This window comes from Lutra lutra, chromosome 8 (genome assembly GCF_902655055.1).
Source record: "Lutra lutra chromosome 8, mLutLut1.2, whole genome shotgun sequence".
Classification (NCBI taxonomy): Eukaryota; Metazoa; Chordata; class Mammalia; order Carnivora; family Mustelidae; genus Lutra; species Lutra lutra.
Genome location: NC_062285.1, coordinates 130,058,452 through 130,086,021, shown reverse-complemented (window position 1 = coordinate 130,086,021; position 27,570 = coordinate 130,058,452). Strand labels below are relative to the sequence as shown.

At 41.0% G+C, this 27,570-nt stretch overlaps 1 protein-coding gene across 1 annotated transcript; it reads right to left on the bottom strand.

The window, feature by feature from the left end:
- Nucleotides 1-868: 868 nt before the first annotated feature.
- PWP1 (PWP1 homolog, endonuclein) lies at nucleotides 869-26,535 on the bottom strand. The gene is made up of 15 exons (XM_047741842.1): nucleotides 26,333-26,535; nucleotides 23,395-23,453; nucleotides 23,080-23,264; nucleotides 20,494-20,579; nucleotides 20,299-20,395; nucleotides 16,057-16,167; nucleotides 15,099-15,229; nucleotides 14,440-14,501; nucleotides 8,136-8,232; nucleotides 7,416-7,477; nucleotides 6,102-6,213; nucleotides 4,311-4,401; nucleotides 4,105-4,226; nucleotides 3,004-3,109; nucleotides 869-2,016 (listed from the first exon to the last, which is right to left on the bottom strand). The coding sequence occupies exons 1-15, from the start codon at nucleotides 26,402-26,404 to the stop codon at nucleotides 1,907-1,909; spliced, it is 1,503 nt and encodes a 500-aa protein (XP_047597798.1). The 5' UTR covers nucleotides 26,405-26,535; the 3' UTR covers nucleotides 869-1,906.
- Nucleotides 26,536-27,570: the final 1,035 nt, after the last annotated feature.

Below are 27,570 nucleotides of genomic sequence, written 5' to 3'. Positions count from 1 at the left end.
AGTTTGAAGTATTCCTTTCTCTTCAAATTTTTAAAAAGAGTTTGAGAAGGATTAGTTAGGTATTATTCAGATGTTATTACTCAAATGTTTTGTAGAATTCACCAGTGAAGCTGTTTGGTCCTTAACTTTTATTTGTTGGGATTTTTTAAAAAAGATTTTATTTATTTATTTGATAGAGATTATAAGTAGTCAGAGAGGCAGGCAGGGAGAGAGGAGGAAGCAGATTCCCTGCTGAGCAGAGAGCCTGATGTGGGGCTCAATTCCAGGACCCTGAGACCATGACCTGAGCTGAAGGCAGAGGCTCAGGTCATCCCATGATTCCATCCCATCAGGTCACCCACTGAACCACCCAGGTGCCCCTGTTGGGATGTTTTTAATGACTGATTCAATCTCCTTACTAGTAATTGGTCCCTTCAGATTTTCTATTTCTTCATGATTCAGATTTGGTAGGTAGTATATTTTTAGGAATTTTCCATGTCCCCTAGGTTGTCTGATTTGTTGTACTCTGTTCATAGTAGTCTCTTAGGATCCTTTGTATTTTGGTGGTCTATCGGTTGTAACAACTTCTTTGTCATGTTTGATTTTGCATCCTATATCCTCAGTCTAGCTAAAGGTTTGTCAGTTTTCTTTAAAAAAAAAAAAAAAAAGCTCTCAGATTCATTTTAGTTTCTATTTCATGTATTATTATTCCACTCTGATCTGTATTTCCTTCCTTCTACTAACTCTGGGCTTTGTTCCTTTTTGTAGTTTCTTGAGGTGTAAAATTAGGTTGAGAGCTCTTGTTTCTTGATCCCAGCACTGAATGCAGTGAACTTTTGGTATATCCCTTAAGTTTTGGTATGTTGTGTTTCCACTTGTCTCAAGGCCTTTTCTCTCCTTTCTTATTTGACCCATTGGCTGTTCAGTAGCATGCTATTTAATCTCCATATATTTGCAAATCTTCTAGTGTGCTTCATCTAATTTTCTAGTTTCATACCATTGTGGTCAGAAAAGATACCTGATATTTCAATTTTCAATTTTCTGAAATTAAGACTTTTTTTGGTGGTACATGTGATCTTGGAGAATTTTCCAGGTGTGCTACAGAAAATGTGTATTCTGTTGCTTTCAGAAGGAATGCTGTGTTTATGTCTGTAAGGCCAATGTTTCCATATTGATTTTCTGTCTGGTCTATTTCTTGATGAAAGTGGGGTATTAAAGTCTGCTACTATTACTGTATTGCTGTTTCTCCCTTTATGTCTGTTAATATTTGCTTTATGTGTTTAAGTGCTCCTCTGATATTTATGAATGTTCTATCCTCTTGTTGGACTGACATCTTTATCATAATGTAATACCTCTTTTTCTTTGATAACAGTGAATACCATGCTGGGGGAAAAGAGACATTTCACCTTTAATTTAGTCACTGAACTTTACAAGTAGCACTGAGAACATTTCTAAAATCATGAACATTAGTTGGAAAAGAGTCAAGTCAGGAAAGAGCAATTCCTGGGGCACCTGCCCGTGTTTATGGCTACTGTGCAATCTTGGCCAAGTCACAACCTTTCAAGGCCTGGGTTTACCCATTGTTTAAAATCAGAGGATTTTCTTCTAAAACTCCATAAATTACTACCTATTTTACAAACCTATAGGTTACTTATGACATATGGCATATTTTAGGAATTATTTTTTAAAAACCTCTTTATTATTCTCTTCCAGAAATGAGCAGGATCCCTAAACCCCACACACTGAAAAGGCAAAGCACAAAGACCAGCCCTGTCTGTGCTGCCGCCATAGCCGCAGAGGAATGTCTGGCAGCAAGAAACGAAGTTTGTTTCAGTCACTACATGGCTGTAGCTACACGTGGAGATTTCTCAGCCAGGTTTTTAAAACTGAGTTAAGGTAATAAAACCAGGAAATTTTCTGCTCCGCATTAAGACTCCATTGGTGTGTCTGAGCTCCTGCTCCCAAAAGGGCCACTGATAGATGAACTTCTCGTATGGCCAAGAACAAGCCTCTCTCGTCTTCCAAATGCTTCATTTACTAAAACACAAATAAACAGTTGAGAAGTTACCAGGTCAGAAAATTAAGAACCTATAATATAAAACACAGAGATGCAGAAATGAACAAGGATGGTTCTCTGCTCAAGTGTGGAAATTTTATGAAACTATATTTAATACTTTATCAATGGGAAATGAAATAACCAACACAGAAGTCCAGATTAACATTCTGAATGAAGTTAACTGTGTTTTAAATTGGTCTGCTATTTAACTTTCTTTTTGCCTTGTCCTGGTTTTACTCTACCTTGATAAAGTGACTATTTTCTTTCATTAACCAGAAGAAAACTTTTTTGGATTTAAAGGCTTTTTTTCTACATGGAAGACTGAGGGATTAGTAGAGCTACATCTTCTGTGTGTATAGGACAAGCCAGACAACCTCAAGGTAATAAATAAGCAACCAGGTTCCCCTGAAGTCTCCGGAGAGGAGGGGTTCCTTAAGGAAAGCTGGATTTTATGGGAAGTAGTTGAGAAAAGGTGGATTATTCACACTGGGAAGGGGAGGGCTGTTCTTAGAAACCATGTTATATTTCCTTCCAGCTTTCCCATAAATTCAAATTTTGTCAAGTATTTAAAAAATAATCTACATTTAAATTGTGAAGACAGGGGCGCCTGGGTGGCTCAGTGGGTTAAAGCCTGTGCTTTCGGCTCAGGTCATGATCCCAGGGTCCTGGGATTGAGCCCCATGTCAGGCTTTCTGCTCAGCAGGGAGCCTGCTTCCCCCTCTCTCTCTCTGCCTGCCTCTCTGCCTGCCTCTCTGCCTACTTGTGATCTCTCTCTCTGTCAAATAAATAAATCTTAAAAAAAAAAAAAAAATTGTGAAGACAAATTTGTGAACATGAACATCTCCAAATTACATATGATCTTGTCTATTTCCCCAAGCGCACTACATTACAGGATGAACATCAGATCTACTTAATGTATTCAAGCCACATATTTTTCTTGTTTAGAAAAAGGGAATTAAAATTCTTACCTGATGAGACTGTGCTTATATCCCAGACCCGAAGCCCTTCTTTCTGACCTCCAAAGGCATAAATAAATGGCAAATCAGGGCAACAGGAAGAACAGAACAGAACTCCCTAGGAAGAGGAAAACAGATGGTCAGTTCTTCCAGAAAGCCCCAATGTAAACCCCTGCTCCTATCTACATAAATCTGAACCAGCTCACCAGTATGTCTTAAGTCTCTTGCAGAGTCTTACAAGACAAAGCCACCTAAGTTTAGCACGATGGCCATTCTGTGAGCATGTATGCACTCTGACTACTTAGGTCTCTAATCTCAGTTTTCCCAGAAACTTTTATTTCCCTTTTTAAGCAATGATGTTACTGTAGGTCACCATTAAATCATTTTTTTAACTTCTGAATTTTTTTATGCTTATTACTAATACATATGCATTATAGAAAACAAACACAAAGTATAAAAATCACTAAGATAATACTGTTTATGTTTTGGGATAAGATTTTAAATTTAAACATTAAGCATTTAAATATAAGCGGGAGATAGTACTATATAATTGCATTTGTAGCTAACTTTCCCCACAAATATTTATACAAACAGATGTGCAGTGTTCTGTATCTACAATTATACTAACTCAGTGCCTGACATATAGTAGGTGCTCAATAAATATTTGCTAAATGAATTCTGGTTATTTCTAAATTTTTTGCTACTACATAGTAATCTATTTTGGTGTAGTCAAAACTAGTTATGCAAAGATGTAGTGATAGATAAACTGGCCTTTACAGCTACAGTGTCCTAAAGGTCCAAGCTTTCCTGGGATGGGCCTCAATTCAGAGTTAAAAAAAGAAAACCACAGCCATTCTACTTAAGTCCTAGAAAATCTCTTTCCATCCTTCTTCCCAAACAACTGTTCATTGTGTCTGTTAGGAAAGGAACCAGATAGGATAATTTTAGAGGAACTCAATGACTCACAAACCTCCCACCAAATTTGACTAAGCTCAAAATGAACCTCCCAGCAAACCCATATTCTTTAATGCAGTGATTCCTAGGGAAAGACGACAATACAGGTCAGAAACAAACAAAAAAGCAGAAAAGGAAGATGCCCAGAAAAATTCTTACCATTTTCATGTCCCTAGAGTGAACCAGACTTGGCCTGTCTCCTAATATGTCCCAGATCTTCACATACTTGTCTGCTGATGCTGTCACAAGACAGCCCTTGATCTGACTACTTAGATCAAGACCTAAAGGAAGAGATTAGTTCAGACTCTGAAATGTAGATTTACTTCATCTTAAGTTAATAGAAATGAAACACTATTTGGGCTCACCGGAAATTTCATCATTGTGTGCATTAAGTGTAAAAATTGGCTTATCTGAACGTGCATCCAAATTATACACAAAGCCGTCATCTGTACTGGCCTGGAAAGAGTAAAAGACGGTCAAGGTCATGCTACATGGCAAGAAAATTTAGCAATGGGTAAGCAGTGGAAATTACAGTGGAAACCAGCTATTTACTCGAGGAGCTTATTTAAAAAAAAAAACCCACGAAAAATTTACTGGGGTATAAGCGGGATTTGTCCCTGCATGGACTAATGTAGCTGGTGCGTGTACCGTGCAGTGGGTAGGAGGATGAAGCTCTGGTGGTGGTGTGGGCGAGGGTGAGAGATGGGCAAGCTGAGGTCAGGTCCAAGGGAACAGAGACCTGGGAAGCACAGCATTTACGGTACAGGCAGAGGGAACCAGAGAGAGAGGGTATAATATAGGAGGTCAGGGGAGCAAAGAAATAGCGCTTCTGAAGAAATTAATGAATGTCAACATTTGGCAGAAAGGCTTAATCAGTAAGGAAGGCAGATTACGGTGGATTGTTACACTTCCAAGAAAGGGGAGAAAAGAAGCAACCAAGAGACAGACCTAGTCAAGGATAGGAGAGAGACTTGCGCCTGTGTGCCAGCTGAGGGCAACAGCCACGACAGGAAACAAGGAGGGGAAAAAGGAACAAGTGATAAGTCTTAATGGCTGGGCTGCGAAGAGGACAAAAAGAGGACAGAGGTCTCATCGTGGGAGCCTGGAGTGAAGGAGGCAAACCATTTAATTGTAATCACTTTCCATTTTCCTAAGTATCTGTGATTTAATACCAATGAAAACTTGTTAGCAAATAACCTCAGAAATTATGTGTGCTTGAGTGTTGAGAGCCAAATTACAACACAACATTCAAATACAACTGGCACTTCACTCCTGATAACCATAAAAGGGAATGTGGCTTCAGGACACAGCTGGGAACAGCAATGCGCCTCTGAGTACAGAGAGGAGACTAAATGTGCTCAGAATCAATGTTTCAGGAACCTTAATAAAACTATCCACTGATTTTAAGAAAGCATTTCTTTCTCTCATTCATAAAGTACTACACATTTTACTTTAGGAAAATTAGGAAATTTATGGATGTACCACAATTTCTTTAATCTTCTGGATGAAAGCTCGGGTTTTATTTCTCCATGGATTGAAAGGTCTGCAGAATCTTTGGATGCTACACAGAAAACTGTTATCCTGTACATATTAAGGATATTTAAACCAAGAACTTAATACTTTTTCCTATCTGGGAGACTGCTATATTAAACAGGCTAGCATTCTCATCACTGAAGCTCCATTTAATTTAAATAAAATCATCTTCTTGGATGAAATTAACTATTAAAAAATATAGATTAGGTATGCTTAATATTTCAAAGAAACACTAATAATACAATCAAAATCAGGAACTAAAATGTGGCACTTTGAAATGGCTGGAAATTAGCAAAATCATTTACATGTTAACCATTTGTGGCTGCCCCATTATTATTAAGTTTTTTTTAACCCTAAAATCTAACTATTCCACAGTATTAATACAGAAAAAGCAAGGCAGTTGGCTGGCTCAGTTGGTAGAGCATGTGACTCTCCATGTTAGGGTTGGGAGTTCAAGGCCCATACTGGGCATGGAGACTTAAAAAAAACAAAAAACCAAAAAACAAACCCCAACCCTCCCCCCACAAAAACAAACAAACCTCCAACAGAGAAAGATTCTCTCTACAATGGAATTAGAGCAAGTCATTAGTAACCTAGATAAGCAAAACAGTATGTAGTTTTACCAAAAAATGACAAGGTGAAAAGTGATTCCAAGTCACTCTCTCAATCTGCCCGCTGAATCGCCACATTCGATGGCTTTCATCTGGACTTCGGCAGTCATACAAAGCCACTGACCTGGACAGACAGGCAAAGTTGGGTTTTAAGAGTTCAATTCGTCTATATGTTTTATATTTACTTATAATGAAATGGTAACAAAACAACACTGTGAACTCAAGATCCAATTATATAAAGCCTGTTTTAAGGTTCTAAAATAAAGAAGAAAAGAGGAGTTGATTTTCACTAGCTGGTAGACTCTGGTTCTGTCACTTGAAGGCACTGGTGGCTCTGGATATGATAGCAGACTTGACCGTCTCCAGGCTGAGCCATCCACTCACAAGATGAATCCTCCCTATTTCCAAAAGACTAGGACAACTTTGAATTTTCCTGTTCCCAGCAGTGCTCAGAGCCAGATAATTCATGTCTTAACCACATTTACTCTATAAGCAGGTTACTGTGCTGGGGAAGCCAGTAGATAGGCTTTTATAATTCTGAATGAATCCGAACTAAAAAATATTAACTATTACTCTTCAAAAGAGTAAGGAATCAAAATAAAGACTACAAGTTGGTTTCTGCTTCTACTGGCTCTCTCTCCCACCTTCAGACCCAATCCGCAAAAAAAGGGTGCACACGCATGACTGGGAAACCCCTGTGCGGGACTGCAGTGGGTCTAATTCCTCACCTTCCTCTCCAGCCACACACTCTGTCAGGATTATAGGAATTTTTCCATAAAGACACTCTGTTCCCCATTCCATGTTATCTCTTTCCGCCCAGAAAGTAAGCCAGAAGTATACTAGTTCTGATCCTCGGTCTAAAGAGGCGTTTGGTATCTCTGCTGAAGCATCTGACCTCACCATGAGAACGTGTGGGGGCTGGCTCACTGGTCCCCTGAGGACAGGAAACAAGGAGAGCCCAATCTCCATAGCCCCACCAAAATAAGATCTACCAGGTGAACCTAGCCTAGATTAGCTCAATCTTGCAGTGGCGTAAGAAATACATGTCTATTGTAAGTCTATTCTAAGTCACTGAATTTTGGACAGCCTGCTTTGTAGCAATGGCTAACTCCTATGCCCTCTAAAAATCGAAGCAAATGCTAGTTAGGAACTACATTATTACAACAGAACAACATTCCCTTAGAGACTGAAAGGACCAAAGTTGAAAGGGACAAGTGAGTATTACTGCAAGTTTAAACACTCAGTATTGTAGTCTGAGCATCAAGTCATACTTTCTGAATTAGAAGATTAAAAACAGCAGCAATAATTCCTGCAGTGTTTTCTTACTTATCATAGGATCCAGAAATCAGAGTCTGTGCTTCAAATGGATGAAACTGCAGAGTCTGGACCTAATAGGAGAAAACATAAATAAACAGATCTATGTTTGTTTGGTTTTGGTAAAACTGCTGAGTACTTAAATCAAGAGAATCAATTTGGCAGTGTTTCTATAAATTTCTCCCTTTGAAATTTAGTAGTATTTAGAGAAACAAATGTACTACATACTTAAAAGGACAAGCATTTTCAAATAAAAACAGATACTTTAAAGACAATGCAGGATTTCTCAAGTTGTGTTTGACAGAATACTTACATCCCTCAAATGTTAAATATACTGAGAACAAAAGAGCGAGCAGTCAAACTGGGCAACTCTACATATTCTGACATATTCTGAAGTCCCCCACTGTACGCTAACACATCTGACCTCTGAGTTCTGCAACAACAGATCTGTTAAATTCTTTAACCTCATCTGGTGATTGACAGCCCTGTCTCTTTATGGGTCTCTGTAAACATGCTACAAATTACTAATGTTTCCAGTCACTTCATCTGTCTCCGTAGTTGGATCTCTAAGATGAGTAATTCTAACTATCATATTGGGCTCTGTGAGGGTTCAATAAGACAGCATGTCAAAGCACTTTATAATTCATAGAAAGTCATGTATGTTTGGGATTATTGTAGCCAACATTTGTCCCATACTTTTTAGACTCCCTTTTATCCACTCAATCACCATACCTTGTCTGTGTGTACAGCAAGGCTAGCTGCTGGTTTCCCTAAGGACATATCCCACAGAATTACGGTGTTGTCAGCTGATGCACTTGCCAGCACGTTTCTGAGAAAGGGAGGAGACAAATCAGGTAATTGTTTTTAAAGTCAAGAGCACTAAATGTAAGAATTCCATTTTCAATAACATCTAAAGGAATAAGATACTTAAGAATAAATTTAACAAAAGCATTTAAGGTTTACATATTGAAAGCTACAAAAGATTGTTGGAAGAAAGAGCATCAGAATGAATGGAAAGATATCCCATGTTCATGGATTGGAAGACTTATTTATTTTTTTTTTAAGATTTATCTACTTATTTAAGTAATCTCTACACCCAATGTGGGGCTCAAACTCATGACCCTGAGGATTAAGAGTTGCATGCTACACCAACTAAGCCAGCCAGGCACTCTGATTTAATGTTGTTAAGACAGAAATACTGCTATTTCCAGACTGATCTAAGGATTCGGCCAATCCCTTTCAAAATCCCTGCAGACTTTTTTTTTTTTTTGGCAAAGAATGGACAAGCTGGTTTTAAATTCATATGGAGGGGTGCCTGGGTGGCTCAGCTGGTTGCATATCCAACATATGATTTTAGCTCAGGTTGTGATCTCATGGGTCATGGGATCGAGCCCTTCATCAGACTCTGCACTTGGTGTGAGTCTGCTTGGGATTTATTTTCCTCCCTCTGTCTCACCCACTTGCATGTACTTTCTCTAAAATAAATAAATCTTCAAAAAAAGCTCATAGGGATGGGGAGCCTGGGTGGCTCAGTGGGTTAAGCCGCTGCCTTCGGCTCAGGTCATGATCTCAGGGTCCTGGGATCGAGCCCCGCATCGGGCTCTCTGCTCAGCAGGGAGCCTGCTTCCTCCTCTCTCTCTGCCTGCCTCTCTGCCTGCTTGTGATCTCTCTCTGTCAAATAAATAAATAAAATCTAAAAAAAAAAAAAAAAAAAGCTCATAGGGAAATGTAAAGGACTCAGAACAGCCAAAATAATCTTGGAAAAGAGAGCAAAGCTGAAAAGTTCACAGTATGGCTTTCAAAATGGACTGAAAAGCCACAATAATCCTAACAATGTCGTACTGGCTTAAGGACAGACATACCAGTTAACAGAATAGAATGAAGAATAAATCCTCAAATTTATGGTCATTTGTTTCTGACAAAGATGTTAAGATTATTTACTGTTCAATGGGGAAAAGTACAGTATTATCAACAAATGGCTCGGGGACAACTGGATATCCTCATGTAAAAGAATGAAGTTAGACCTCTATCTCATACGACCTCAAAATAGATCATGGACCTACTAATGTAAGAGCTAAAACTATGAAACTCTCAGAAGAAAACAGGTATAAATCTTTGTGACCCTGGGTTAGGCAATGATGTCTTAGGTATGACATGAAAAGCCTTAGAAACAAAAGACATAAATGAACTGGACATCACCAACATGAAAACCTTTTGTATTGTAAATGAGATCATCAAGAAAGTGAAAAGACCACAGAATGGGAGAAAATTATTTGTAAGTCATATCTGATAAAGAACTTGATTCTAGAATATATAAAGAACTCTCAAATAATAAAAAGATAATCTAATCAGAAGATGGGCAAAGAATATGAATGGACATTTCTCTAAAGAAGATCTATAAATAGCAAATGAGCATGTGAAAAGTTCTTCCTTAGGGAAATGAAAATGAAAACATGGGATACCACTACATACTCACAGGACAGGTACAATGAAAAAGACAAAAAATAGTAAGTGCTAGCAAAACAGAAAAATCAGCTACCATGCTGGTGGGAATGGAAATGGTATAGACACTACCATATGGCCTAGAAATTACACTCCTTAGGTATAGATCCTAGAAAATAAAAACAGGTCTGTGCAAAAATCTGTCCACTAATATTTACAGTAGCATTATTCAAAATAGGCAAAAAACAATCACAAACAAAATGTCTATTAACTGGTGAACAGATACATGAAATGTCGTATATCCATTCAAGCAATTAAAAAGGAATGATGTACTAATTAATGCTCCAACAGGATGGACCTTGAAAACATTATACAAAAGTGACAGAATCCGGACACAGAAGGCCACATATTTTATGATTCCTTTTCTAAGAAGGAATGTCCAGACAGTCAAATCCAGAGAGACAGAAAGAAGATTAGTGGCTGCCTGGCGCTGGAAGGACAGGAGGAGGAGGAATGACCGTTTATAATACAGATTGCTTTTTTTGGCCTGATGAAAATGTTATGGAATTAGACAGTGGAGATAGGTGTACAATTTTGGGAATACACCCCAACTCGCTGAATTGTACACGTTAAAGACTGAATTTCATGATATGTGATTTTATATCTCGATTTTTTTTTTTTTTTTAAATAAAAAAGGGCATTGGACACCTGGGTGGCTCAGTTGGCTAAGTGGCTGCCTTCAGCTCGGGTCATGATCCCAGCGTCCTGGGATCGAGTCCCACCTCAGGCTCCTGCTAGGCAGGGAGCCTGCTTCTCCCTCTGCCTCTGCCTGCCACTCTGTCTGCCTGTGCTTGCTCTCTCTCTCTGACAAATAAATAAATAAAATCTTAAAAAAAAAAAGGCATTAAATGCTATTAATAAGAAAAAACAATTTGCCTACCTCTTAGGGAGCAAGTGCTAATAATGTCATTCTACAAGAGAACACAGGCCTCAGAGCCCAGAAAACCTGAAAAGGATTCCTGGTGCTGCCATTTACTAATCATAGGTCTTAGAAGTCAGTCTCACTTCCTTGCCTGCCGATGAGAATGCTACAACCAGCTTCAAAGGGTTACTATTCAAGTACATGGCTGAGTGACCAGAATACAGGAGGTCCCTGATTAATGTTAGTTGCCCGTCTTTCCTCTCTGTAAAAATAGATATTCCTGGAACCTCATTCTTCACTATCTGATTTGAAATGGCTCTGACATAGAATTAAGTCATTAGTGATCATAATATTTGTCCAGAAAATCGATATGCTGTTAAAATAAAATGTTGATGGGTCCATTTCTGGAGTATTATTTCCTCAAGAAATACTTCCATTATACAAACTGCTTTCTGTTTTATAACTCACATTTCAGTAACACAGGCAGGGTCTCTTAAGAGGATCATGTATATTATTTCATTCTAATCTAATCAATGGATTTCACATTTCTACCATTAAGTCCCATATACAAGTCATTAATGTTTTAAGTCCTCGGCAGGTCAAAGATTTAATGTTACTTAAATTCCCAATATTTTGTTTACATTCAATGCCTGCCAACAGCAAAAAGTTAAAATTTCACGGTACATTTTTCATCCTAGTCCTTCTCCCAACACCTGAGATTCCTTTCATATTAAAATTCTTAGTGTATCAGGCTTAAAAATAAATTACCAGCCCCCCAAACTCCCAAATGCTATACTCCCAAGAAGAGTACAAGAATAAGAGTATGAATGAGCAGAGAACATGCGTGTTGGTCCTGGGAGCATTTTACTTCCCCAACTAGGAACAAGGTCAACATGTTATTCTTCACGACATCCCAAACTTTTCTGTGCACCAGGGCATGTATGGCAAGTATTTAAAAGCATTCTGTACCTTTTCAGTAAAGAAAGGGGAAAGGAGAACCAAGGTCTGTAATAAGATGGAGAAAGTAGAGGAGTTAAGGAGCAAAGACACGGGTGGCCCTGCAGTCACGAAGCGGCAGGGGCACTGGTGCTGGCAGCGTCCACACGGAGCTCGGGAGCTGTGGCTGGGCAAAGGCACTGCTGGATCAGCTGGAAGTGATGAGGGATTGTTCCGCCTGAACAAACTCAGTTACTCAAATTAACAACTACTATATGTAAGAATTTAGTATACATAATTACCATGACAGGTCAGATTTATAAACAACTGGGTTCCTAAAAGCAGGGCACACTCATTCCGATCTCTTAATTGTCTGCCCATTAGTTAAGAACGGGCCCAATTCAGATAAAACCTGGGGAAGTTTTTTTTTTTTTTTAAGATTTTTTTTTTTTTTTTTATTTGACAGACAGAGAGAGAGAGAGATCACAAGTAGGCAGAGAGGAGGAAAGCAGGTTCCCTGCTGAGCAGAGAGCCCGATGCAGGCCTCGATCCCAGGACCCTGAGATCACGACCCGAGCCGAAGGCAGAGGCTTTAACCCACTGAGCCACCCAGGCGCCCAAAACCTGGGGAAGTTTTTTTTTGTTTGTTTTGTTTTTTTAAGAATTTTTTATTCATTTATTTGACAGAGAGAGGTCACAAGCAGGCAGAGAGACAGGCAGAGAGAGAGGAGGAAGCAGGCTCCCCGCTGAGCAGAGAGCCCGATGTGGGGCTCGATCCCAGGACCCTGAGATCATGACCTGAGCCGAAGGCAGCGGCTTAACCCACTGAGCCACCCAGGCGCCCCATAAAAAAACAAAACAACACAACAGATTCTTGGGCCCTTGCTCCAGATGTGACTCAATCTTAAGGGGATTAGAGGCCAGGAATTTAACCTTTACTTATTTTTTTTAAAGATTTTATTTTTAAGTAATCTCTACACCCAATGTGGGGCTTGAACTAACAACCCTGAGATCAAGAGTCACATACGCTATGGAATGAGCCAGCCAGGTGCCCCTCACCAAATGGTTCTAACTCGGAAGAGGTCTGAACGCAAACAGGAAGACAGGATCTCCCTCGGTAAGCCAGCACTCTGGGACCCTCCTCACAGGGCTCACAATTACAAAGTATCCCGTGTAACAGAGATGTTGAGAAAATGGGCCTTGGGTGACCCAGTTTGTTCTTACGCCTCAAGTAAGCTCAACCCGATGCTTACCTTCCTTGCCTTAGAAGCCCCTCAAACCAACCATGCTATTAGGAAAATGGCCTTCTGGGGTAACTGCTGTTTAAGGATGAGTATAAAGAATATGCAGACGACACATGCAAAAGAAGGAAGTGGAACTCTTACCTTCTACTGTACGCAACACTTAACTCAGAATGGATCCAAACACCTAAATGTAGGAGCTAAGACTATAAAACTCGCAAGGTAAGAACCTCATGACAAGGATCTGGCAAAGATTAGTTGGATAGAACACTAAAGGCACAGGCAACAAAAGTAAAAATAAATTGACTACATCAAAATTAAGAGCTTCTGTGCGTCAAAGGGCACTATAAAAGAGTTAAAGGTGATCTGTCAGATGGGGGGAGATATTTGCAAATTGCGTATCTGATGAGAGGTTGTATCTGGACTATATAAAGAACTACAACTCAGTGAAAAACCAAAAACCTCAATTCAAAAATGTGCAAAGGACTTAGAAAGACACTTCTCCGAAGATAAACACAAATGGGCCAACAGGCACCTGAAAAGTGCTCCACAAAATGGTGAACACAGAACTGCCACACGAAGCAGCAATTTCACTTCTGGGGAGACACTCAAAAGAACTGAAAGCTGGGATATTTGTACACCCACGTTATTTACATCAATGTGCATAACCGCAGCACTGCTCACAATGGCCAGGAGGTGGGAGCAACCCAAGCATTCGCCGACAGATGGAAAAACAAAAAGTGGGTGATCCGAACAATGCAATGTCATTCGGACATTGAGAAAGGCAGTCTTGCCACATGCAACGACACGGAGGACCTCATGCTAAGTGAAATAAGCCAGTCACCAAAGGGCCGATACTATATAATTCTACCTTTATGAGGTAACTGCAAGAGTGGATTTTACAAAAAAAAAAAAAAAAAGAAAAGAAAAAAAAAAGAGTGGATTTTACAGAGATAGAAAGGTTACCAGGGCCTGGGGGCACCAAGAATGGAGAGTTATTATTTAATGGATACATGCTTTCAATTCTGGAAGATGACAAAAGTTCTGGAGTTGGACACTGCACAACAATGTCCACTGAACTATACACTTAAAAAATAGTTCAAATGGTAAATATTACATATATTTTATCAATTGAAAAAAATTTGGATGAGATTTTGTGCAAACTAAACGAAGTGAGGGAAATGTCTTCCATAAAAAGAAACACAATTTGGCACCACTGGCAATGAAGCAGTTTTTTCCCCAGTGCTGCTGGGAGGGCGCTTGGTCACCAAGTCTGTAACGAGCCCGAGCCCCTAAAGACCTTGGAGCTGGCAGGTGATGTGGGGGCTGCGAGGACACAGACGGCAAAGCCCTTGCCTTCAAGTGGCATACACTGCAGGAAAGGAAAGGAAGACACAGAGACCCCAACACACGACGTGGAGACAGGGGTAGGCATGAGGTAAGATGACGGTGGTTACAGTCTCTAACAATACTCCAAATGTTATTTCTTTTTTACCTGATCAGCTTATTCCAAGAAAGGTCCAGGACAGCGTCGGTATGCCCCTCTGCTGAGGAACTCTGTAATAATTGTTTCATTACTTTTTGTATTAAAGTGACCCCTGTAATTGATCTTAATTTGAAAGATTCTTTAAATCTTAAGATCACTGTTTGATCTTCAGCAAACTTGCTTGAAGACCTAGAGAAACACCTTGCCTTCCTGTTACTTTAGGGATCTGGGATAAATACTCCTTACAGAAGACAAACTATAGCAGTTCTTAATCTAGGTAGTAGAGTTCTACAAATAACCACCCCCACCGCAAAGTTAAGTTTTAGAAGCTGCAGGAATTAATACACTGATATTTAGAATTCAACGTACTAAAGGCTAAAGAGAATTCTTTCAAAAATTCCAAGAAGCATATTAGTGTGAACAGTTACTATATCAAATAGGGTCATAACCTGAGAGTAAGTGTTTTGGGGAAGGATGAATAACATACCAATGACGTTCTGTGCAATCAGAGATCCATGCTTCCCTAGATGGGCCTTTTGAAACCACAACTATGGACAGTATCTGTCCTGTTCTGCCAAAGCGTCTAACTGAAAGACTGTCTGTTCTCCTGCCTCCACCCCACCAGTAAACTCTGTCATGAGAGTTTAAGTAATTATTGACTTGTTTACCTTCTTCCCTTTCTTTTTCTTCTTTTTCGATAGCTTACTTCCAAGAGTGAAGACCGGTTCTAAAGAGTCCACTATGTCAAGGTCCCACACTTCAATAACGGGGGTCATATTTCCCACAGCAATATAATTTCCTACAGGAGGAAGTGAGGTATTGGATTTGAAACATTTCTAATGAAAAATACTGTACCATGGGTTGAGTGATATCTTAGAGCACTTTCTCTCAAACTTTCACATGCATGTGTCGTCACCTGCATATCGTTCAAACGCATATTCCGTTTCAGGAGGGCTGGCGCGCGTCCCTACATAAGCACTCTGACCAGCTCCCAGGTGACGCCTCTCCGGTGCTGCTGGCGCTTGGACCATAATTTGAATAAAAAGGGCTCAGCCTTTTGACCCCAGGGTCCCTACTTAGGTTCTAAGAACAAAAATCATGTTCCACCTTCACCAGTGTTGTGAAAACAGGGGCCGAATCAGACCATGAATGTGAATAAGCTTGGCAAACGAGACGTAAGGCTGAGCAGGACCAGATTTTACCTTTCTTAAGAGGCAGGATAGGGCAAGTAGCAGCACGCAGCTGGGGCTACGGCGACTAACACAAGAACCGACTTCTCTCTTCAGTTTGGTTTTACTTAAGTTTTCTCAGAAGGGCCATGCCACCAAACTCTTGGGCCATGCTACTTTCTACTGGGTTTACTCACACCGTTTTGCAGCTCCTAACGCTGTTAGCCTGTTCTTCTGCCTATAGCAATAGCAGTTCCTTATCTGACGTCTGAAGACACACAGACTCAAAACAATTACATGATTGTGTTTTAAGAACTAACGATGTAACTTCATAAAATAACAATTTCATTTAAAAATCAACAATTCTGAAGACACTCATACAGAATACATAACTTATGTGGCTAGAAATAACATACAGGACTAGGAACCCCTGAGCCATCTTAGCTTTTCTAATTACCTGTAGAATCATCTGGACTGGGATCAAAATTCAGCCATTCCACGCTGAGAGGGTATGCAGACAGCAGTATATCATGATGCACATAAAAGGAATCTTCTTCCTGATTATAAACTGAAAATATAAAACATTGGGACGAGACTTTATTGCGTCAGAGTAAGAAATCACATCCCACCGAAAAGGACACACTCTCCCTGTTAAACCTACAGAAGCCCACGTGCTTAAAGTGAGACACATCTGATGGCATCAAAAGGAGCCTCCCAAGTTGTTACTGCTCAGCAACATTCTGCAGGTCTCATATATTCCTATCACCTGGTGTGCTCCAAAGGAACAGGAACAGTGGCAAGGAACTGACATTTGCCCGAGCGCCCCCCATCGGCATGTCACTGGTTAGAACAATCCTATCTCCCGTCCACCCACTACAGAAAACAAATGCTCATAAGGGACCCATAGGAAGCATTTGATTATTATCTTTTAAAGGTCTATCTGGCTATAAGAATGAATAAAAAATAGCGCTGGAGAGAAATAACTCACATTTAGAAATCTAAATGCTTGTCAAGAATTACTGCTTTAGTATTTAAAGATCAACAATGTAAATAAAGCTCTTGAGAACACTTTCGGAATATGACAACTAAAACAACTGGCTCTTTGTCATTCAGAGTTATAATGTTAAGGAGCAAAGATATTGTTAAAATCAATGACTAAGAAGTTTTTAAAAATTATGCAATGGAATACTGACAAAACAGAGCCCAAACAATCAGAAATCTGCCCCCCAATATGCTTTTTACTAGAAAGAAGCAAAGTTAAGAGAGGCTAAGAATTTTTAAAGAAATTCCTCAGACCACTTTCTATATATGTTTTCTGAGGCAAGGGAAACAAAAGTAAAAATAAACTATATAGAGGATACATCCAAATTAGAATCTTCTGCACAGAGAACGAAACAATCAACAAAACTAAATGGCAACCTACAGAATGGGAGCAGATATTTGCGAATGACATATCTAATGAAGGGTTAGTATCCAAAATATATAAAGAACCTATAAAACTCAACACCAAAAAACAAATAATGCAATTGAAAAATGGACAGAAGACACAAACAGACATTTTTACAAAGAAGACCTACAGATGGCCAACAGACACATGGAACGATGCTCCACATCATTGATCAGGGAAATATAAATGAAAACTACAAGGAGAGACCACGTCGCACCTGTCAGAACGTCTAAAACCAACAACACAAGAAACAGTAGATGTTGACAAGGATGTGGAGAAAGGGGAACCCTCCTCTAACTCTGCTTGTGGAGTTGTAAACCAGAGTAGCCAGTCTAGAAAACAATACAGGGGTTCCTCAGAGAGTTAAAAACAGAACTACCCTACAATCCAGCAATCACACTACTAGGTATTTACCCAAAGAATACAAAAGTACTAATATAAAGGAGTACACGGACCCCGATGTTTATATTTATACATTATCTACAACAATCAAATTACGGAAAGAGCCCAAATGTCCACTGACTGATGAATGGGTAAAGATGTGGTGTGTGTGTGTGTACACACACACACACACACACACAGGAATATTACTCAGCCATAAAGAAGAATGATATCTTGCCATTTGTGAGGATATGGATAGAGCTAGAGAGTATCCCGCTAAATGAAATAAGTCAGAGAAAGACAAATACCATATGATTTCACTTACATGTGGAATTTAAGAAACAAAACAAGCAATAGGAATAAAGAGAGAGACTGTAAACCAAGAAACAGACTCTTAACTGTGGAGAACTGATGGTCACCAGAATGGAGGTGGGTGGGTGCTGGGAGCAACAGGTGATGGGGAAGAAGGAGGGCACTTGCTGTGATGAGCCCCGGTGACACATGGAGGTGCTGAATCACTGTAGTGTACACCCGAAACTAATATTACACTGTATGTTCACTAGCTGGAATTTAAATAAAAACTTTTCAAAAATTCCTCAAACCTCTGCATCTGGGTTAGATCCTGGATCAGCAGATTCCAAGTCACATTCTATCCTATCACTTCATGACGAATGTTTAAAATGGAAAACCTGTGGTCCTGCGAGAACCTCAACTATGGTCAAAGTACTCAGCTAACATTTTAGATAAATATGATGATGAAGGGGCGTCTGGGTGGCTCAGTGGGTTAAGCCTCTGCCTTCGGCTCAGGTCATGATCCCAGAGTCGTGGGATCGAGCCCCACATCAGGCGCTCTGCTCGGCAGGGAGCCTGCTTCCCCCACCCTCTTCTGCCTGCCTCTCTGCCTGCTTGTGATCTCTCTCTGTCAAATAAATTAAATCTTAAAAGAAAAAATATGATGATGAAGCTGTAAAATAATCTCCTTTTGTCCATGTCAAATCAACATTCAGATCAGCTTTTGAGTGCAATTTTGAATTTATTCTTGCCTAGAGATATGCTAAATAATTTGGAGATCCACATCAGATCCAAGGGTCTCTTTAATGATGTCGATTAGACTAAGGAAGTAGGACTACCACTGCTTTAACTTCTTAACCCCTCTCCAATACTCACTAAATACAAAGGAATGACTCCAGTAAGCTCTCAAAGGAAAATGTACAAAAATCAATGGCAAACTGAGTTTCGATTTTTGAAATTCGAACTTTTTTTTAAGAATTTATTTATTTATTTGATAGAAAGAGATCATAAATAGGTAGAGAGGCAGGTGGCGGGGGGGGGGGGGAGAAGCAGGCCCCCTGCTGAGCAGAGAGCTGAATGTGGGGCTCGATCCCAGGATTCTGAGACCATGACCTGAGCCAAAGGCAGAGGCTTAATTCACTGAGCCACCCAGGCATCCCTAGAATTGTTTTGTTTGGGTTTTTTTGGTAAAGATTTTATTTATTTATTTGACAGAGAGCAAAAGAGAGAAATCATAAGTAGGCAGAGAGGCAGGCAGAGAGAGGGGGAAGCAGGCTTCCTGCCGAGCAGAGAGCCCAACGCAGGGCTCCATCCCAGGACCCCGAGATCACAACCCAAGCCGAAGGCAGAGGCCTAACCCACTGAGCCACCCAGGTACCTCTAGAATTGGTTTTTTAAAAATTTTGCCGCATGGTTTTTATTTGAAATATGTAAAAAGTTCAAAGATCATTAGAAGAATAACTTTGCACTGACATTTCTGCTATTTAAAGCCTTCATTTTATAAATAGATCCACAATGGGCCATGGGATCAAAATGGCCTAATCCACAGACTTCCTGAAGGCAGTCTTAAGGATTGTGAGGATTTCCAAAGATCCAAGCTACGAAATGGAGTAAGTGACAAAGTAACCTAGAAGATGTAAAAAAAAAAAAAAAAAAAAAAATAAACATAAAGATTTTAATTTTCAAACTATGCAACTGTGTTTCTATAGCAAAAGGCCTTAGCTTAATATCTTTAAAGCTTCAAATTTTAAAGACAGATGATTAGAAGATTGTTGAGTAAGGACAGACATGTCTGAGGATGTGCACAGGAGAAGGGACAAGAAAAACAGAAGGGAAAATCTAGAGGCAGAATACTGTAGATGTCTTGAAGGTCTATTTTTTTAGAAAACAGTTATTCAATTAATGTTTGTTGACATAATAAATATCGACATTAAATACATCTGATTTAAAAATCCAAATGAAAAAGAAAAATTCAAATCAGTGCCCACTTCAGATTCAAAGCATTCACCTCCGGCTGTGGTGCAAATATTCCTTGAACTGGCAAAGGAGACTAGAGGAATGGAAGCCCTTGCATTGAGTTTTTGTGAAGAAATGCAGGGGAAATATGTGAAAGGACTGTGGGAAAAAGCAGAATAAAAACCTGTCTATTGAGTATAATCTTCACCACGTAAAGAAAAAGTACACAGAAAAGAGACTGGAGTAAAAGGTCAGGGTAACAAGTTACCTCGCGGTAACAGGACTGTAACTGTTTCCTGTATTTTTATATGGCTTTCCTTCTAAGTTTTCTCCAATGCGGAGAGACGGAGAGTGAAAAACTGGCAAAAATGTTCGAAAAAATACTAAACCTGCGCGCGCACACACACCAGGAGACTTATTTCCATAAATAAGTCATGTACGAGCGACATACCAGACCACACATGCCCAGGCACAACGACCAGCGTATCTACGGACTGTATATAATTAACCATGTAACTTAAATAAGATCCACCAGGAACTGTGCCTGAAAATTCACAATAGTAGCTATTATAGTGATTATTTCCATCTTAGAGAACCTTTCCCCAAGGGCTGTCCCCCACTTACCGTGGACCTCTAAATTGCACTGGTCTTGTTCAGCTCTGCCACAAACGATCAGATTGTCACTGGGCTTGATCAAGAAATCTTCACGTTCATATTGCTCCTAAGTGGAGAGAATAAGTCATTAACTAGAAGCAGATATTTGGTAAGGTTTTCCAAACACTTAAGAAGCATAATTAGAAAAGCCACGTAAATATTTACCGTATCTTTCAGAGTAACATAAGGATCTTGATCATTACTTCCATAGACTGTAAGACCCAAGAGAGATTCACCGAGAGTTTCAGTATCTGTAAGAATTCATAAATTGAACAGTCATTTCGACAAAAGCATTTTCCTAAGGTATCCCGTCTTAGCTCCAACTATCTGTTTCATAACTAACTGGATCATCCACAGGTGGGAAAGGAAATACTGGATAATAAACAGGAATTTAAACGCCATTTATAGGGGGACGTGGGGGGGGGTACAGTCAGTTATGTGTCTGACTCTAGGTTTCGGCACAGGTCATGGTCTCAGTCTGTATCAGACTCCGTGCTCAGCGGGGAGTCTGCTTAAGCCTCTTCCTCTCCCCTCAACACATATGCTCTCTAATGAATAAATCTTAAAAAAAAAAACAAAAACCATTTATACTGGAATGCATGCTTGATAGTCTTGGTCTTCACAATGTTCCACTAAAATTAAACTGTAAAGCTCTCTCTTAGAAAATACTAGCACTTTGCTCAGATTTTCTAACTGGCTCCTTATAGTCATTATTAAAAGTATAGTTATGGGGCACCCAGACGGTTTGGTCAGTTAAATGTCTAACTCTTGATTTCAGCTCAGATTGTGATCTCAGGGTTGAGATCAAGCCCTGAGTCGGGCTCCGTGCTGGACAGGGAGCCTGCTTAAGATTCTCTCTCCCTCTGTCCCTCCTTGCTCCTCGTAAATTTAAAAAAAAAAAAAAAAAAACAAAAAAAGTGTACTTATTATTAAAAAGACAGAAAACTATCCTACGACACTGGAATTGATGCAGAATAAGGGCTGCCTGGTCAAATCAAATAAGAATGATGGGTCGGGGCACCTGGGTGGCTCAGTGGGTTAAGCCTCTGCTTTTGGCTTAGGTCATGATCTCAGGGTCCAGGAATTGAGTCCCACATCAGGCTCTCTGCTCAGCAGGGAGCCTGCTTCCCCCCTCTCTTTCTGCCTGCTGCTCTGCCTACTTGTGATCTCTCTGTCGAATAAATAAATAAAATCTTAAAAAAAAAAATGATGGGCTTCACAAAGTTAAATTGGTTATTCTATTGCAAGATTAGAACCGCTTATATGTGGGGCGCCTGAGTGGCTCAGTGGGTTAAAGCCTCTGCCTTCGGCTCAGTTTATGATCCCAGGGTCCTGGGATTGAGCCCCACTTCGCTCTCTGCTTGGCAGGGAGCCTGCTTCCCTTCCTCTTTCTCTGCCTGCCTCTCTGCCTACTTGTGATCTCTGTCAAATAAATAAAATAAAAATCCTTAAAAAAAAAAAAAAAAAAGAACTGCTTATATGCTAATTTGCTATAGGACTCTGAAAGAGATGCTATTATGCCTTTCTCACTAAACTTATCTCAAATTAGAATTCTCCTATGGCGAATCTGCAAGGGTGACCTAGAGTAGAACCCAAATAACATAAAACTCAGGAAAGAAATATACTCTAATTGTTAGGGAAAGCTACTTTCAGGAGACAGGCCTAATCTGTCTTAAACATCTAATAAACAGAGATGGGAATTTCAACTAGATGAGAAAGACAGCCAATAATCCACACAGTGTGGAGATTATTAAAAAGTGATTTCTTTTTCTTTCTTTTTTTTTTTTTTAATTTATTTGAGAGAGAGAAAGAGAGCATGAGCAGGGGTAGAGGCAGAGGGAAAGAGACAAGCAGATTCCCTGCTGGGCAGGGAGCCTGACACAGAGCATGATCCCAGGACATTGAGCTCATGACCTGAGCTGAAGTCAGATGCTTAACGGAATGAACCACCCAGGTGCCCCAAGAAGCCGTTTCTGAATGCCATTTCTCCAGGCTGGGTTAGCTCTTCCTTTCTCTGTATTCCCATGGCATCTGTCCTAGCAGGATGGTCACAAGTGTAGGTGTGCACAACTCAGAGTCCAATGGAAAAAACTATTCTCTGCATCTAATGAAGTGTACTCTAAGAGTAAAGGCTTTGCAGCAACAGAATGTTCAACCCTCAGCTCCACTGTCCACCACTCTGTGGCCCTGGCAAAGTCATTTCATCTTTGTAAGCCTCAGTTTTCTTTTCCAAAATGGGGGTAATAACCCCTCTCTCATTATTGCAAAGAGACACAAGTTACAGATTTTTTTTTTCATTTGGGTACAGCTGAAACACAGTATTAGTTTCAAGTGTACAACGCAGTGATAATCTCCTATGCATCATGCCACGCTCACAGGTGTAGCAACCGTCACCACATAGCGCGATCACAGCATCTCTGACTATATTCCCTATACTGTAGCTTTCATCCCCAAGACTTACTCATTCTGTAACTGGAAGCCTGTATCTCCCACTCCCCTTTGCCCATCCCCCAACTTGAATTACAGATCATACCCACCACTTGCAATAAAATATACAATACTATGCTTTTTTACGTCTTAGTTTAGTAGGTTAGCTTATTTCTTCAACTAGTTTAGGAAACATGTTATCTGCCTTGGACTTGAGCCAGATTATTTGACCAGTATAAAGGACAACAAAAGCTCTGAAACAGCAGAAGCATGATCTAATACACTGAGCCTGTGATTAACAACCAGAAGTAAGTGAACTCTAACCTGGGTCACCTTCCTCATCATATTTATCTAAGTCGTACTCAGCCAGCTCATCATCATCCAGCGTCCTGTCATCCTCTGGGTCGCCATCTTCCAGGGGCTCCCTTGGTCGTGCCTGGGTACGTGCACTCTGCATGCCATCTTCTGAAGGATCGCCTGTCTCCTCTTCGTCACTGCCACCTTCTTCTCTGTGCCAAGGAACAAAAAAGAGAAATCACCTAAATGGTACCATCTGACAATAAGACCACCTCATCATCACTGTTTGAAATTTACATTTCATCTGGACTTGACTTTAGACATCAACAATCCTAAACTTACTGTAATTTTTCCTTAGCTTCAGCAATGAGACGTTTTACTTCTTCTTTACTAAGTTCTACCTATAAGAGAGCAAACATTTCATTACCATACAGTTAAGGAAATCTTTATAAATCTCTGAGTTAAAAAGAAGTCTGCAAATTAATGTAAAATATAACTTCAAAAAATATCAAGAATCAAACTTCAATCCAGACTCCCTAAATTTACCATAAATGGGATTTTCACAGGTCTTTATAATTAAATCCATTTCCCACCTGAAACTGTTAAAAAACAAAAAGCAAAAACCAAAAAAACACAGCTCAGTCTACTTCTTCCCAGACTTTTCAGAAAAGACTAATTTGTATAAACTGGCTTCTGTGACAGTCCATCTCATTTTCTTTCAACTATTCTGATTTCTTCTTGGCTACTTCTCATTTCCCCCTCGTTTCCCCTAAATAAATTACCCCTGCCTTGGTCGCCTGCTCTTTTCCTGGTTCTCACTGCCAAATACTCATTATGAGTCACACGCTGTCACCTCCTTGCAAAGGTCATTCATTCTGAAGACTAAAACTATCACCTCGGAACTGATTACCCCTAACTCATCCTTCTCTAGCGCCCCCAGACTCCAGATGCATCTTTCTTTCTTTCCTTTTTTTTTTTTTTGCAGACTCCCTGCAGGACTCTTGATCTCACGACCCTGAGATCATGACCTGAGCCAAAATCAAGAGTCAGATGCATAACCTCCTGAGCCACCCAGCCACCCCCCCACCTTTCCATCTTTCCAGCTGCCTTTAAGACTCTCCACTTGGGAAATCCTGTTCAAAAGGATCATTGGAATCTTCTCTTTATTTCAAAACTGGCATTCTTTCATCTAATCAATGCTTTAATACCTTTTAAAACATCCCATTATTGCGAAACTGTAAACTCACTGAAGACAGAAATCAACTTCTTGTTCTGTGTTTACACACATAACTCAGTGCTCAGCCCCTGGTAGGGATGGATGCTTGATGATAGATGATGACTCAGTCAATCACTCAGTTTGCACTAAACATCTCTAGTAATATGGAAATCCTCCTGAGGGAGGACATTCATTGTTCCAGAAATTAAAGGCTTTTAAAATTAATTAAAAGATTTTTTTTTTTAAAGATACTGATTTTTTGGGGCACCTGGGTGGCTCAGTGGGTTAAGCCTCTGCCTTCAGCTCAGGTCATGATCTCAGGGTCCTGGGATCGAGCCCTGCATCGGGCTCTCTGCTCAGCGGGGAGCCTGCTTCCCCCTCTCTCTGCCTGCCTGTCTGTCAAATAAATAAATAAAATCTTTTAAAAAAAAGATATTTATTTTTCTAATTACTCTCACTGATTTCAGTTTTTCTGGGATTTTGTAGAATAATCTCTTCTTCCTATTTTGATTTTGTAGAATAAACGCAAACTCTTCAAGCAGTGGTTACCAAACTTGTCTGCAATTAAAATCACGTGGTGGGGGGAGGGAATCTTCTTACACTCCAGACCAATTAAATCACAATATGCAGGAGAGGGGCGCAGGCACCGTATTTTTTTTTTTTTTAAAGTAAGCTGCAAGCCCAATGGGTGCAGGCGGGTGTGTGGCACTTGAATTCATGACCCTGTGATCAAGAGCCTAGGCTCCACCGGGACGCCTGGGTGGCTCAGTTGGTTGGACAACTGCCTTCGGCTCAGGTCATGATCCTGGAGTCCGATGCCAGGGAGTCTGCTTCTCCTCTCTCTGACCTTCTCCTCGCTCATGTGCTCTCTCTCAAATAAATAAATAAAATCTTAAAAAAAAAAAAAAAGAGTCTAGGCTCCACCAATGAAGCCCATGAGGTGCCCCAGACATCACTACTTTTTGAAGCTCCCCAAGTGGTTCCAGTGTGTGGATATGTCTGGAACTCATATAGTCTTCAAAAGGTTACATGTCCCTTTTTAATAACAACTATTACCTCCTTCAATAATTTCTACTGAGATAATTTCCTGGCCCTATTCTTTCTCTCTCTATATATATGCAATGAGCACCTACTGGAGCCAAACATGGGAGAAACTGGTGAATAAAACAAGCACAGTCTGTCCCCTGGTGGAATTTAAACCTTCCAAGCCCTCATTCCTGTTAACCTCACCTCCCAGCCACTTACATTCCTATCACTTTTCCCATCTCTGTCATCACTGGCCCAATTACATTCAGTCCCCCCTCCCTTTCCATTCATAGCATTTACTCCCACGGACATATATGCACATGTCAACTCCATAAAGGCAGGGAATTTTTCTGTTTTGTTTTTGCCTACCCTGGACCCTGAACAATGCCCAACCCACAGAAAGCACTTAGTAAATATCAGCTGAACAACTTAAATAATCTTCACCTCTACCACTGACTCATTCTCGAACTTCTGCAGGTTTTTTCCTTCTTAATGTGTCAGGTTTACCTCTCATCACCCACTGCCACAACATCTCACTTGGATCACTGCGAGAAATTCCTAATTCAGCGCCCAGCCTCACGACGTCATAGTCTCCATACCAGTTGTTCTACCCCACAGCTCTCGTCCTGCCCAGAATGCCAAGCACAGGAGTAGAAAGTGGTTTCCCACTATCCCGTGCTCCCTCTTCCCGCTATGCCTGAACACGCACTAGAGTGAGCGTGAAGCCTCTCTGCTGTCAGTAAGAAGTTGAGAGATTTCCCACTGAGAGCAGCACCCCGCCCCCTTCCCGCCCGCCAGGCCCACGTGCTCGCCAATTCGGGGGTGGGCTGGACTCGGGGGAAGAGACCGCGAGGCGGCGCGGCCCCCGACTCGGAGCCGGAGGGCCCCTCACCACAATCAGGCCAAAGCCTGCCTCACCCCGGCCAGTCACACCAGCCAGGCCCAGGCCGCGTGGAGCGGGTCCAGGTTCTCTAGGCGGGCCAGGACGAGGATGCCGCGAAGAGGCCGCTCCCCCTACCTCCGAGCGGCCAGGCCTACCTTGTCTGGCGTCTCTTTGGCCACGCCGCAGCGGACCCAGGCCACGCACGTCACCTGCCGACTGCGGTTCATGGTCCTCTCAGCTCAAGGACGCCTCACGCCACAGATTCGGCCGCAGCAGCACTGAGACCCCCGCCGCCCTGCGGTCGCCAGGCTCTGTGACAAGCCTGGGGCTGCTGCCTGCACACGGCGCACGCGCAGGCGCTGATTTCTGAGCCTCCGCGCCTTCTTGTGACGTCATTCCAGGGCGACGGGAAAGGGGTGGGAAAAGGGTTGGAAGCAGAAACCGCGGGGCGGGGAATCCAAGCGCTGTGTGGGTTGATGTGAAATGGGCTTTTCCAGACGGCCCAACCTGTGACAGTCTCTGCAGACTTCACGGAGGCAATAAATAAAACTGGAACTGTACCGGTCAGACACCTTTATTTTGCCTGCAGTTGCATAGTCTTCGCTGACAAATGGTAGCGATTTGTGGTTTTCTTCTTTTAAAGCTTTCTCCAAAATAGCTTTGTCATTTCAAGGGAGTTCAAGCGTGTGTTGGGCTCCAGGGAGCCCACTTAAAAAAATAAATAAATGAAAATAGAAAGTTTGACTACCCCGAGGCCACTATGTTGCGAGAAGGGCACATAGGAAGAGGCCACACTTGGGTGCTCCAGTAGGCAGTCCCAAGTTTTTGGGTCAGCCCCGGCATGTAAATGTAAGGGCTCTAGATGATGCCAGCACCCAGACACCAATTCACCCCCGTCTTTGAGTCTCTCTGACTGAGCCCCGGACACCATGGAGCAGGAATGAATTGTCGCCACTGTGCCCTGCCTCAAATTCTCACCCCCAGAATCTGTGATCTTCGTTCAATGGTTGTTTCAAACCGTTACGGGTTTTTTTGAATTCTCCCATAATATTTTTAAGATGACAAAATACATATAAAATTTACCATTTTAACCATTGTTATTAGTTTTTTAAAATTTTCATTTATTTGAGAGAGGGAGAGAGAGCATGAGCAGGAGGAATGGAGGGGCGGAGACAAATGGGAGAAGCCGGCTCCCCCGTTAGCAGGGAGCCCAATTCGGGACTTGATCCCAGGACCCTGGGATAATGACCTGAGCGGAAGGCAGTTAATGGACTGAGCCATCCAGGTGCCCCTAAACCATTTTTCAACGTGCAGTTTGGTGGCATTAAGTACCAAACCACTAAGTTTTGGGGTCATTTTTAAAATGCAGCAATAAGGGGTGCCTGGGTGGCTC